The sequence below is a fragment of the Stegastes partitus genome, unplaced genomic scaffold (genome assembly GCF_000690725.1).
Source record: "Stegastes partitus isolate 25-593 unplaced genomic scaffold, Stegastes_partitus-1.0.2 Scaffold579, whole genome shotgun sequence".
Lineage (NCBI taxonomy): Eukaryota > Metazoa > Chordata > Actinopteri > Pomacentridae > Stegastes > Stegastes partitus.
Genome location: NW_007578310.1, coordinates 367,053 through 381,862, shown reverse-complemented (window position 1 = coordinate 381,862; position 14,810 = coordinate 367,053). Strand labels below are relative to the sequence as shown.

Below are 14,810 nucleotides of genomic sequence, written 5' to 3'. Positions count from 1 at the left end.
GGTGTGAATGTGAGTGTGCTTGGTTGTCTGTCTCTAAGTGTAGCCCTGTGATAGACTGGTGACCTGTCCAGGGTGTCTCCTGCCTTCACCCTAAGTCGGCTGGGATAGGCTCCACCCCCACCGCGACCCTCGTGAGGATTAAGTGGTGTATAGAAAATGGATGGATGGATAATTATCATTGTATTCTTTGTTTAAAATTCCATTGATGACAGTTTTTTTTTTTTTTGTAACAACTCATGTTGAGCATCGTACCTCATGGTGGAGATTGTAACTTACAACACAAGTCTAAAATACCAAATGCAGTTGTCTTAATGTTTGGATAAGACTACATTTAGATACTTCCATTGGATGTACTATGCAGTGAGCACATTTAATCATTCAAAATTGCTGTCCATAAGTTTCATAATATACCTTTAGTGAAGTGCAGTAAAGGAATATACTCATTCATTGTAAGTGTCTTTAGAAAAAAAAAGTTTAAATGTTGATGTTTGCAGTATCTATTTCGAGTAATCCTCTGGTTTAGGAGGGGTTTTGATAATGCTTGTGCATGGATTGTTACATACCCAACATTTAGTTTTACAGGTACGCTGTATTGTTTCTCATCGAGGGATTGGAAGCACACACTTACTTTTTATGACTCAACTGTTCAAGTGGTTAATTCAAGGGAACAAACTCACTTACTGAAAATCAAACCACAGGGACTTGTCAGGAGCAAACCTCGGCGTTATCAATAATGAACCTCGATCTTTGAATCAAGCGGAGAACAGCAACAAAAACCCCCCTTTTCCCTTCGTCGTACAAACGCGAGGCAAACTGCAGTCACAGACTCGGTGAGAAAGCCCACCTCCCCAGTGTCACCGACAACAAATGAAGGAGAACTGTGCAGTTCTGAACCGTTCAGCCCAAACCTCTTCACCTAGCGCTCCACTAAGAGGCAGCTCGGAGTGGAAAGCACACATTAATTAAACTTCTATCTGCGCATCTCGGTCTCGCTCAATTGAGAAAGAAAGGGGAGAGAGTACAAAGAAAAGAGAAGTGTAGGAGAGCTGTGTGCCTCATCTGATAGCATGCATGTAAGCTGACACCATTCATTTGTTCGCCTCCTATTGTTCAGTCGAAGACATGTGCGAGCAACATATGAAATATAAAACCGAATGTAAATGTGCAAACTATGAATGCTCGCCTCTCTGTTTGTGTGTGTTTGTGAGCGAGAGAGTCAGAGCAGCTGGACCTCACAGTTTATTCTACGAGAAGAAAACTCTTCTGCCACAAGCCAAAGGCCAAAACTTACAGAAAATGAACCGAGCAAAAAATAGCTGAAAACTATACGACGCCTATCACTTCTCCCATCTCTCCAAACAGAGGTAAGCAAGCTAAACAGGAACAGTGTGTTATAAGAAGGTCAAAAGCAGCCAGATCGGTTATACTTACTGTATATTGTTGGCCTGTGTCTATTTTTGTTGCGATAGAACAGAAATAGGAGCGAAGGGGAAAAAATAAAAAAGGCAGTGGGAACCAAACAAAAAGAAATGGGAAGAAGTGTTAGCAAAACACATTGAGAGACGGTGACAATGTCGGTGCGAGCGAGAGGATAATCACACACCCTTGGAGTGCAAACGAGTTCTGATTACTGCATTTGTTGTGACAGTATGAGTTTACGATGACATCCCGGGATGAGGCGCTGAAAGATGGGAAGAAAACTGTTTGTGTCACTTCATTGTACTTTTACACACATCTCGCAAATTAGGTATGCACATAACCTGGCAGCCTCGGCAGCGGAGTCATTAGTGAGCAAGTGCTGACATTTGCTTTAGCAATTTAGCAGTTCCGAAGAATTTTCATTAATTACCGCATACGTTGCGGCCCGCCATCTATCACGTCCACACGAGGGTCAAATCGAGACAAAAACGCGTGAAACTGAAAAGAATAAAAAATGATTCATTCAAAAGTGTAATTACACCCTTATCGTGCCGTACCTGCTTCCCAAGTTATTCACAGCGGCTCAGTGTCTCCGCAACAGCTGAGTGACTTTGCTCCGACACCAGAACAGAGGGGGTTTGGCACGCACACGCTTTAATTTATTTGTTCCGTGTGCAAAACTATTTATGTTTTTTCATGCTTATTTGCTAAGTAGTCCAAACATGTTGGTCTCTTAATCACAACGTAATGAGTAATAAAGTGAGCGTACTAATTAGTATCTTTAGGCACCTGTAGCACTTCTGTAATTAACCCCCCGTTGCTGTGATACATTTTCTAGTTTAAAAAAAAAAAAAAGGGGGGGAGGAAAAAAAAAGAAAAGGTGACTCCAGTCTGCCTGAGTATGAAATCACACTGGAAACACTTTGCAGGGCAGTAAATCACATGTGATCTACGGCGATTTAATGTCCGTAAATGTAATTGAACATAAATTGAGGTTTGTTTTCGAGCCAGAAAGTTATGGTCTAATTGACTAAAAGGTAGCTGGGAAAAAAAAAAGAGAAAAGAATCAGTTTAGCACCATTTCAAAACCAAAGCTTGAATGTACAGCTGAACCACACTGCAGGGTAATTAATTACATGTCAGTAGAATCTCAGGTTTAAAGGAGTTTTGGCTTTTGACCTTGTGGACGACTCTACAAGCTGCACTCGTTTTTGTTTTTTTGCTAAGAGTTAAATGTGTAAATTGATACCACTTTCTGTCAGAAGGCAGTAAAATCTGCTTAAGTTAAACTTTAACACTGATTTAAGCAAACCAAACTCCTGGCTGTTGGTTTAAAATGAGCATGGAGGTGTAACTAACAATTACTTTCATTATCGGTTAATTGGAGGATAATTTTATTCTCTCCTGTCCGTCTAGTCTGTGCAGCGACAGCACTACTGCATGTAGAGATTTTGACAGTTGACCAGTTGATTGATCAGTTAATTCAGAGGTCGGCACGTGAGAGTGGTATCAATCTTCTCATCTAACTCTCTCCTTCTTGGAAGAGCATTCCCTTTTCAGCCACAGCAGCAACAAACGATAATAAATACACCTATTTGTTTCATTGATGTTTATTTGTACCTTTCAGAGTCATATTTCAAATATATTCTTCCTCTAAAATACTTAAGTACATGACAGAGATATACAACACGCAGCACTGTTTGCTACCCTTCTCCTTTGTTCTCCTCATTAAAGGTGCATTTCACATCTTTTTGTCCCAAAATGGATCAATACATCGACTGCAGTATGCTGTAAAACCTGACAGTCAGGATGTGTACTACCACTGTGACCAGTGCACTGTTTCCCAAAACTCGCTCAATGCAAAACAAAACAAAACAATACTTATCACAGTGGGTTACAACAGTCCGGTGTTATAAAAAAAGTGATTCATAAGATTTTAAGGCTTATCACTTTGAAGCTGCTTGCTTTGCTGCCATAGAACACTGCACAGAGACACCGTTATGTGTTAGTCAAATAAAAGTCCACCGGGACGCAGAAACCGTTACCTGTGGACGCACAAGGTGTGTGTGTTGCTGATCAGTTTTATTTGTTGAATTTTATTCGAGGAAAGCATACTTAACCTAAATGGTTTTTCGAAAATCAAATGAACACTGTTTTGATCCTTCTTTTGGGAAATCAGGCAAGGGTCACAGCATTTAGTGGAAATGTTCATTCCAGTTTGTAAACCAAGGCTGTAATGTTTTACGTAACATGACATGGAAGAATTACCCAAGTGTCGCCAGCACGCAGATTGTTTTACTTTAAATCTCCCTCAGACAAAGAGAATAACTTTTGAGCATGTACCTCATTATATTATCCCGTGCCAGGGGGTGGAGGGGTGGTACCATCACCACCCAGTCACTCAGCGTACTGGCAGTTTGCAGTTAAGGTCAGGACAAAAGGCTGAGCACTTCCCTTCCCTTCTCTTGAACTTCCACTCAAATCATTTCAAGACAGTAAAGACAGTATACTGTAGGTGGAGGATTAACAGTCAGTTTGTCATTCCAGGTGTTATTGTTTGCCTGCACGGTGGCAGAAATCTACGTGTAGGTGTGTGTGTTTGTGTGTGTGCAGCTCTGCAGTGGTTCGGTAAAGAGATGGACGGACATGCTGCGAACAGAAAGTGGAAATGACCGTTCAATGGACACAAAACGAGATCCTAGATTCCTACAGTTTTGGGAGGACTACACTTGAACACTGGGGCTTCACTGACTAGAAGGCTGAAATAGACGCTGGATGCTTGTTAAGAAAAGATGTCCAGGTCATTGTCCTCACTAGTTTTATGTACTAAATCTACATTAAGTTGTGTTATCTTTGGTTTGGCTTTATTACAATAATTTAAAAATGGATCTGGAATCATCTTGGATAATTCTGGAGGTGCCCTCAGTCCACCCTGTAAAGTGCTTTTACATTTGAACAACACGTTCCAAAACTGCTTTAGTCAAACAGTACGACTATTTTATTGAGGGTTTTTGGACTTATTTATGCTGTTAAGGTCAAATACTAGTAGTTGGACCTTTATATTCTAAATAATATCCCACAGATTCACTCAATTCTATCTGGCGTTGTGAGAAAAAGCTATTTCTGTCCCTTTAAAAAAAAAAATTAAAAAGTTTTATTAACAGATTTTATTTTGCAACCAAATGAAGCACAGGATTCTGTTACATCACACTGAAATAATGACTATCACTTGAATTAGAAGTGATACTTTCAGCATGTGATTTTTATTATGGAAGATATACGCAAGAGCCTCTTTGTGTCTGGCCTCCATCCAACAGGAACAAAAATGTGCTGCTACAGGTTTGATTACACTTTAAATATTAGAAAAAAATTGCAATCACTAAACCATCAGTCAAATGGTTTATATTACAACAAAACAAACAGGAGAAGACAAGTCGCCTAATTTACATTCTGCTGAACACAATGTTTCCCGTCTAGAAGTGAAACGGGAATCAGGGTCCTGCTTATTGTTTCTCAAGGTTGATTGCTGTGTGCCGTTTTGAAAAGAATTACCGCGTTAATGTATGTTTGAATTACAAAACAGTAATAATAAAACAGTTTTCTCACACAGGAGGAGATGGATACAGCATGTGTTACCTTCCAACCTCGCTCTATTGCCGCATATTTTAACCAAAAGTGACACGTTGCTGTTTAATCGGTCAGCACGACACAGTAATGGAATCTCTTAGCAAGCAACGGGTTGGATTAACTGCATTTTGCACACGTGTATGTAATGCTTTGATATTTCCCCCCTTTACACTTGAGCTATAAGTTGTCGATCACGGCTAAATGAATAACATAACGTCATTATGAGGAATATGACAGAGGTTACAGACAAAGCATTTCCATCATTAATTCGCAGCTGTCACATGTCCAAATGCGACGATAACAACGACAGCGTTGCCCCCTGTTATTGCTGCCATTGAAATATGAGGCAATATGAGGAAGGATCTGACAGCATGATGAAATGCCATGCACATCAATGCTTCATAATATGTATTTACTACCACACGGCTAAAGGACTGACCTAGGGTGTACTGCTATTGTGCTGGATAATGCTTATGATACTGTACAACTCAAGCTGATAAAAAAAGAAATGCCACATGGAACCAATTCCCTTAGTAAGGTTGGGGGAACTGGAGGCATTGCGATGAATGTCTAAAAACCAAACAGTGTTTTTGCAGACATTGTTGAAAACATTTTAGGCCTTCTCTTGCAGAAAGCATCACCTAAAACATCTTTTTATCATTCAAGTACAACCTCCCATCAGGTGCACGCCTCAGATCAAAGTAAATGTTTGATGATAAAGCTAAGAAAAAGGGAGCAATTTTGATTTTTTTTTTTTCTTTCTTGCAGTAAGTTTCAAAGGGCTTCACATATAACACACCGCTGTCTGTGACATTTTTCGCAGATTTGTCCGACATGCTTTCACAACTCTGCAGCAGTTACACGTTAGGATGTTCTACAAACAACAGCGTGGAAAGTGCCACCCACAGCAGACTGGGCAAGTCAAATAGGCACATCATTTCTGCATGTTATGTATGATTGAAAACTCAAAAATACACTTTTAAGCAACCACAGGAAACAAATCAAACAAAAAAAATGAGTGAAATGATCAATGACACAGACAAAATAAGAGATGAGAGAATATGAAGGTGGCATCTTTTGTAAAATGCAACCAAAAAGTAATGTCTCTGGATCCGTAGATATGAGTATTGCTTCACTTTAACAATCATATCTATGGGATAATGAAACCTTTTTTTTTTTTTTTTTTCCTTTTTTACACTAGACATTCAACAGTAATTAAACGCTGACAAAGAATCTGATATGCAATCTTCACTGCACTCCTGGCAGACACTGACAATCTCCTCCATCTTTCACTCAGCGGTGTATGTCAGATCCATACATGGGCAACCTGTGGAGAGAGAGAAGTGCCGGGACTTATTCCAGGCTCTATTTTCTTGCTTCCCGCCACGTTTTTTTTCTCCTTTACTTCACATTTCCTCGATCGATCCAGCCATCTGAGTCACATGTCCAATGACGGGGAAGTTTATGAAAATGTGAGCAGAAATGTGAAAGCTGCTGCTACTTTCCTCCACGTTCTAGAGGCAGAGGAGTGAGCTGAGAGGTGTGTGTGTGTTTCTGTATATGTGTGTGTGTGTGCGTTCGTCGGTGCTATATGTGCGAAGACTAGTTGAGGTTTTCTATCCAGATGGCTTGGGTCATCTTTCCCTCCACGTGCTCGAATTAAGCTCTGGATCACAAATCATCCTCTCTAGCTCTCATAAATATGAATATAATATTTATTACCCATTGCCCTTGACCCATATGATGCTATAATAAAACAAAACAAAACAAAAAAAGCAAAATATCAAAAACATTGAATAGTTCTGACAAATTGCAACATCACATAATAAGTAGAATAAAACCCAAAGGAACAGCAGAGGTTGTATAAACGTTGTGCTTCTTTAATTTCACTTTGTAAAGTCCTCCACTGTCCTAGTTGTGTTTTAGTTTAAACTTTTGTTATATTTAATATATATATAGATAAATGTACACGTATAATCCGCACTGAGGTTTGTCTCTTGTGGCAAGCAGAGAGGCAACCAGGGGCACCCTTCTTCTATCCTCTGTTTCTGGTTCGTCCTTTCCTCAACTATTCATTTGTTTATTCAATCATTCATTAATCAGTGGTGGGTTGTTTTTTTTTTTGTTTGTTTTCTTTTTTTTTTTTAATCTGTCTTTGTCATTCAGTAGCTCCCGTGATCCCAAAAGATAGGACGGACGGGAGACAGTCTTTGTGGAAAAAAGGTTTTTTTTTATACTGCTTTCTCTCTCGCTTTCGCTTTCTTCCTGGAATCCCTGTTCCCTCATTTTATTCCCTCAGGTCCTTCGTCATCTTTGGTAGAGTGTCCGACACTTTGGTGTGTCTCGGGAATAGGGTGGAGGGGGCCATCAAGGATAGCGGTTTCGAGGGGGGTGAAGATACACGACGGGTGCACAATATGGACGAAGAAGGTGGATGGAGGGGAGGGTGACAACGTGACACGCTGAATAAAGTGAATCTAGTCGAGTGACGAAAGGAAGGAAGTTTGAAGATCATTAAATATGTCAACCTTAAATACAGTATGAGCATCAGTTGGTTATACTGAGTGTCTGGATGGGGGGGGAACTACTCAAAGAAAGCAGAGGACGAGAAACTAGACATTGTGTTTCTTCCTTAGCTAAGCAAGAAGGATGAGGTTGATGCAAGAAGGACAGAAAGACAATAAGTGAAGAGGACGGACAGGTAAGGAGACAGGCACAGAGAGGAAAGGACAAGGAGAAGGGTAGAGAGAGAGAAGTAAAAGAGCGCGAGTCAGGGCAGTGTCTGTCAGCACAGACGGGCGGCGGCGCTGTGGGAAGTGCTCATCATCTGTAGAGCAGTGAGAGGAAGCAGCAGAGGCCAAAGGTCAGCCAGTTCGCCAGCGGGAGCGAGCGCGATCCTCCAATCAGAACTATGGAAACGAAGAAACAAACACAAAAAAACAGAGTCAGATTAGTTCATGCATGAAAACTATATTCTCACAGACATTATTGAGGCAGCTTCTGCTTTTTAATAAGTGGTAGGAGTCACTGCCTCCCACAGACACACGTCCTTGATCTGTGATTAAAGCATATGTAGATGACACCCTCCTTCACCAGATGTGTCGGGATCTAATTATCAAACTTGTGGTACAGTTTCATAATAAGAGTCATGCTGAGAGAATCATGAGCACTTTTTTTTTTTTTTTTTATTAAAGATGAGCCACTGCAATTATTATTATTATTTTTTACCTATAAATCACTTTTTCTAAACCTACTCGAAATAAAGTCTTCATCGCCCACAATGACTGATATTAAATTTTGCATGCAGTGTGCGAATGTCAAGGTTCAAAAGAGTGTTCAGGGATGAATAAACGGCTCAGAGTAAAGTGATGTAGCGTGACACTCATTCAGTTCAAATTTCAGTTTAAGAGCTAATGTGGACATTTGATATAATTATCCATTTATTATTGATTATACCGATGGCCTTAATAAAAGAACTCTCATACTGCACAAGTTTTTTCTCGTTTAAATCTATTTTTGTTCTTTGTAAGAGGCCAAGCATGATCACATTACGAGTACCTGCTCCTGTACTGTTTATCTTTTTTTGGCCTGTCTTTAAGCCTGAGGTTGAGTCCAGTGAACAAAGTGAGAGAATCTCCTCACATGAAGCATCATTTAAACCACATCAAACCATGTGGGCTGTAGAAAGCGGGTCTGTCGTTTGAGATTTTACATGGAGAAAGGAGAGAGACTGACAGGGAGGAAAGAACAGGTTGAGTGGAAGAGGAAGGACGAGCAGACAGACAGAGCGCTGGATGGATGAGGGGGCGGCTGAGTAAACAAGAGAGAGATTCAGCATTCAGATCCCCCACATTGTCATTGTCACCTTTGAGATTTTAATGAGAAAAAAAAGAAGTTACGATTGATGTCATCACTGATACGTGATGGATTGTTTTCCTGCATTTTTTTCCCTTCTTCTCCACGTTGTGATTGTTTACGCACTGCCAGAAGATACAGTACACACATCTCTCGTGTGCTGTAATTTAATTGTTCAGATCCCGTTTGCAGATGAAAACAACCGTCAGCCGCGTACATGAGATCATCTGAAGTTTCCTGTATTTTTTTTGTTTGTTTTTTTTTCTCCCCCCTTTTTTTATATTAAAATCTCACAGTGTCGCACAGAAGCGGTGCACAAAAACAAACTTCTTCTACATGCCGTATACTCTCTCTCTCTCTCTTTTGTACAGAAATTACAAATGCAAGCTGCTCAAACACAGTTTCATAAATAAAAAAGTAGGTATTGTATTAAAAAGATCAATATGATTTCATATCAAAGGTCCATCCTCTAGGCAGAAAATCAATATTTATAATAAAGCTTAGATCTGTATGCAGTGCACACACACACACACACACACACACACACACACACACATATCCTGAGCACACACTCATCCCTATAGTACAGTATGCAGGCAACAAATTGAAATGGAACATGGAGCTTTACATATCTCTGTCTGTCTCTGTCGAGCTGTTTCTTTAACTCATCCATCTCTCTCGCAAACAAACTTTCCCTCTCTCTACACACAAGAGCGGCTTGTAAGTTTATTTTATTGATTGTGACAGATACAGACCTCTAATATATGTTTCTGTTCTGTCATGGAATTAAAATGGAGTTAAACAGATGAGATTTGATTGCATTCAGATGCAGCTGAGTTTCTACACCTGCTTCTTTGTGCTGCACATGAACAAAATAAGTCAGTCTCAGGTAAAATTGCATCAGTCAAACATCTCCAGTCTTGCAACCTGCTGCCATCCTCCATCACAGATTCCACCATTTCATACTTTATTTTCTTTTCGTCTGTTTGGTCCTCTGAACGTAATGCAAAGGGGTCAGCGTGAGAGACGAGAGAAGGTAGTTAAAACCGTAAGAGAGAAGAGCTCGCCTTCCACCAACTCTTCTCTTCCCCTGCAAACACTCACATCTGAGCCAGGTGGAGCTCTGTGATTTTGTGAAGGTGGGGCTGCACCAAACATGTCAGAAGCAATCATCTTTCATTTAGGATAACAGTCCCCTGTGTGTGTGCACATAGCTAACCGGGAGCTTACACTGGAGTTGCTGGTGGTGAACTTGAGTGCATCCCTGCATGTTTTTAAGTGGTTACATACAGTGTACAGTAGATATCCAGGGAAAATGCTTGCAAGGGATGTAAAAGTGTCAGTGAGTGTTTAAGAGGTGTGGCTGTTGGAAAGTTGAACCAGCATTCGTCTTATTTTCTTTTTTGTAGCCAGACCTTGAATGCACTTTGTGTGCAGGAGAGAGATACAGGTGTGATGTATCAGCTGGCAGAGGCTGCGAGGCTCACCTTCACCCATTCCACATCCTGTACGGTGCAAGATGCATGCATCTCACATTAAATTTAATTAGCAGAATAGAATGAATGAGTTTGCATTTCCCTCCAAGTCACATTCCTTCTAAATGCACCAAACCTGGCAAATATAGCTGAGCTTAATCTTTCCCTAATCCTCATTTTACCTCCCCAACTCCACAGAGGTAGAATCTGCACTCAAGACAGATGCATTGTGTTTCTTACAGTGGCGAAGACTCTTCAGTCGCCTGCCTGATAATTACCCATCTGTCTGCACTGTACGTCTCTGACTGCACGAAACCTGCAGGACACACACGCACGGGCGCGTGCTCGGAGTGCTCAAGAGCTTTCCTCTTCCTGTTTACACCTTCATCCATTATTCACTTCATCCGCCAGCGTGCTTGCATATGTGTGAGATCGCGCCGCACATCCAAGCGCACGCTCATAAGCGCACTCATAACACGGCGTCTCACACTGGGGGGTTTGAGAAGGTAAAAGGAGGTCGTTAATAATTCAGCGGAGTTTGTGTTTTTTAGCTGTTTTGTGTTGTTTCCGTGGTTCTAATATTTTCTTTGTAGTGCATCCCAGCAAAACTTAACAAGACCATGTAGATTCTCACCACATGTTGCTGCATAAAGTCGAGATTGCTGCGCTAATGTTTTGTGCACACAATATCTTATTGCACGTCTGTTCTTCTGTCTTGCTGCATGTGAGTATTTCTTCCCTTTTTTCCCTATTTAAAGGCATTTTTGTTTTTGAATGGAGGATAGAAACCCTCTCATGCTGCACAGATGTGATGATGGGCAACAGAAAGTCACTCAAACTGTACTTAAAATCAGCATTATGCTTCTTCTTCTTCCAGTACACGCATTTGAAATAAAGCATTACCCTACAGTAAAACAGTACGCCGCTCAGAATAACACAAAGTCAAACTAAGTGACTGTTAAAAGATCAGTCGTGTATACTGCCCACATGTTTGATTCATCTGCACGCATTCAAACTGTCCTCACTTCACCTACCGGCGGCGGCGGTGGTGTGCGTTGCGATAACGGTGCCAACCACCTATTGTTGTGCACGTCTGCAGACGGAGGGAATGCAATGGAAGCTATTATGAGAATTTAATGATGTCTGTGTGCATGTGTGCGTGTCTGTGTTTGGATGCATGACTTGGTTGGCAGGGAGCAGCTTTTACTATAGCTAAACAGCTGGCAGGTTGGATTCTCTTATTTTTTTCTTTTGGTTTTTGGACCTGTTTCTCCATCTTTTCCCTTCTGTCTCTCTCTCTCTCTCACACACACACAAAGATAATTTTGGTCACTCTCTGTCTTTGACCTTTTCTCTTTCTCTGTCTCTTCTCAACATCCCCACCCCCTAGGCTATTGGAGTCCCTCCACACTCTTACATGGACATGCAGTCCTTCACTGGAACTGACTATTTTTTCTGTCTGATTCACCCCCAAGGCAAAGTGGCTCTTCACAAACAGTATTTGTAAGTCGCAGCATATATATCTATTCATATATATTCTGCATGTTATGGACAAATAGCTCAGTTTGACTTAGCATGTCAGCTCGGCAGAAATTGGTCAGTTTATGGCACGAAAACAAATTCCCCCCGTTGGTTCCAGGTATGTTTTTTTTTTTCTTCGTGTCGCTCATTTTTCTGCACTCATGCTCTTTTCCTCTAAATCCTCTCCGTCGCACGCTTTCTCTCTGTCATCTCTCTCTCTGTCTCTCTAAAGGGTAAATAACAGAAGCTTTTAAAGATGAAGAGCAGCGTGCAGAGGTGTACAGATAATAAAGGCTAGATGGAGAATCGAGGGTAAAAGGAAAAGAGAGAGGATATAATGAAGGTGGGTGTGGAGGAGGCAGCAGGAGCGATGCTGTTGGAAAGTTAGAGGATGGAAAGATAGAGGGGAAAGTGAAGTTAATAAAACAGAGAGCGGGCCGCAAATGATGATGAGGCTTCCAGCTCGCCTCCATGCCGGTGCCCTGTGGTGTCCACTTGTCTGTGTGCAGCCCCCACAAAGACAATATTTTCTCTCCAGGCTATATTCCCACACCTTCCAAACGCTAAAGAAGACATTTAGTTCGCATTGTCTTATTCCTCTGAAAATATATTCTCCACAGCAGCTCCCTTCTCTGCTGCACCCCCAATTAATTTAATTTCAACCAAAATCAATTCAGCTCAACTCTGCTTCAGCTTCGTAGCAAAGTGCTTTATTGGCATGTGTGCCGAAAACAAAACGCCACCAACACTGTTAAGACCTCCGAGAATCGCGTCGCCTGCCTCATTTCGGTTCCCCCGAATGAACAAACAGAGCTGGAGATGTGCAAAACAGCGCTTCACAGATGCTTCTTTGTGTTTCCTCTGGTTGTTTGTGCTCGTCTCCACACACACACACAATAACGTCACATTCTATCTTACCTGTCTTACCTGCGTTGGCTACTGTGTTCTCTTGCTTGCACTTTCCTATGGTGATGGACACGTCGTCGATGGCGATGTCCCCCTCAAAACTCGGGCCTCGAATTCCTTCAAACACAATCTGTTCGGAAAGGAAAACAAACAAAAATAGGTATCTGGTGAGTCAGAAACAAAGAGAGAGCTTTGCTAGAACAAACTTAAATGCAGATTTTTGTCTGAATAAGATTCTCCATGAACTAATAATAAAAATTCTGTTTTCCTCGTCTTTTTTTTTTTTATAAGTGAAAGGAAGCATAACAATAAATGAATCAAATGTCAAATGAATTATTTAAATGGCACTGTAATAAAAAAAATAAGCTGAAACATCCATCGCAGAAGTGTTTAGAAGTTGCATTCTTATCCCATAATCATTTGTGGACCCACAACAACAAAACTAAACAGGAGACTCATCTGAAAACTTCCCCATTTTAGCCACCAGCCATCTGGTTTTGACTGACAGCCTAATTACTGTGGGGTACCAAGGCACCAAAAGCCCATTGCACCCAGCTAATCAAAAACCAAGCATATTCTTTCTGGCATCTGAGGAGGGGAGGAAAAAAAAAAAAGAAAAAAAAAAGCAAATAAACAAGGAAACTTTGTTACCCCAGAATAACAACAAAAGCAACTCTCATGACTGTAGTTGTTATTGGCTTTTACTGCGGATGCGGGTGTTTCATAATGTTCCATTTTAAATATGATAGAGAAAGTGCTCGCTGTGTAATCATGTCTGAGGGGTTTTCAATTCTACAGTAATAATGCCTTATTTGATCTGTTAAGTGGTTTCTACAGAAATCTGTTCCGTGCACAAATTGGATCATGGGCTCATGCATGCAGCAATATTTTCTGCTCCATCTGCCGGCTAACCCTTGAGCAAGGCACTTAACCCTGAAGTTACTCCAAAAAAGAAAAGCAGGTGTTAGGGTGCGTATGAAAGCAATGCTGATGGATAAAAACTGCCGGCTTATATAGTGTGTCTGCGTACCTACAGGTTAACAAGAGAGCGAGCAGGTGCAAGCATGGATGGTGGCAAATATGCATGACTGGCTGCACTTTAAAAACTCCATCTGTTAACGCCAACACGCTGTGGTTAGAGAGTATTAACATAGCAGGCTTGCCATCCATTTGCGGGTAAATATATCAAGCCACAGCAAGAGTGGGTTCAATTAACCTGGTTTTGACCCACCAAAGAGAAAAGCCTGATCTAACCCCATACATGCTCTCAGTAAATCAAAGGTGGGGAACGCCGCGGCATCTCGCCGCCGAGGTATTCCATTACCTGTGTTTTAATCTGCGAGCGTTGCCCCGTTAGCGCCTAACAGCAATGTCAAGTTGAAGTATCAAACAGAAATTCATGGGGCAGATACCAATAACCTATTCATTGCCACAGACAAGGAGCAGCATAACCGCTTGCATGTGAAGTAATTTCTCAAACCCCCGCAGTGTAATCCCAGAAAAGCCGAGTTAAAGGTGAACAGAGAAGGTCGGAGGAGGATTTTGTAAATGGTCCTCATCTAGTTTGATCAACCTCTGACTCAGAGATGCAGATCTAACTTGAGAACTGCTGTAACAGTGATCACTGTACTGCAGCATATCATGGTCTGACTCTTCTTCTACACCCCTACATACCATTTTTTTTCTCCCCTCTATGTAGAGAGGCTATTCAATTATATTCATAAAGGGGAGAGAAACACAAGAGCAGTACGAGCTCTTTCCCGTCTGCTTTCTAATTTAGTCCCAGAATGAGAGATCTTCTTTGAATGAATAAATAAAATAATTAGGAGGACCTTGAAGCTGATTGGGTGGCGTTGAGGGAGAAAGAAAAGAAGTCCAGCAACACAAGCTGGATGAGTTTAGCTGGTTGGCTCATTTGTGCAGAGAGGTTATTTGATGTGTTAGGAAGAGTGGCTGCTATGAGAGAAACTCAGGGGCAGTGGAAGGAGGAGGCAAATTGGTCAAAAG

The 14,810-nt window shown here is 41.2% G+C and overlaps 1 protein-coding gene across 1 annotated transcript in view; it reads right to left on the bottom strand.

Moving 5' to 3' along the window:
* Positions 1 to 3,013: 3,013 nt before the first annotated feature.
* mdga1 (MAM domain containing glycosylphosphatidylinositol anchor 1) overlaps positions 3,014 to 14,810 on the bottom strand; it is a 73,523-nt gene continuing 61,726 nt past the window's right edge. Inside the window, exons 12-13 of the mRNA XM_008288895.1 lie at positions 12,825 to 12,933; positions 3,014 to 7,955 (exon numbers count right to left, since the gene is read on the bottom strand). Coding sequence (XP_008287117.1) covers positions 7,870 to 7,955; positions 12,825 to 12,933 — 195 coding nt within the window. The 3' untranslated portion in view covers positions 3,014 to 7,869. The remainder of the gene's footprint in view (positions 7,956 to 12,824; positions 12,934 to 14,810) is intronic.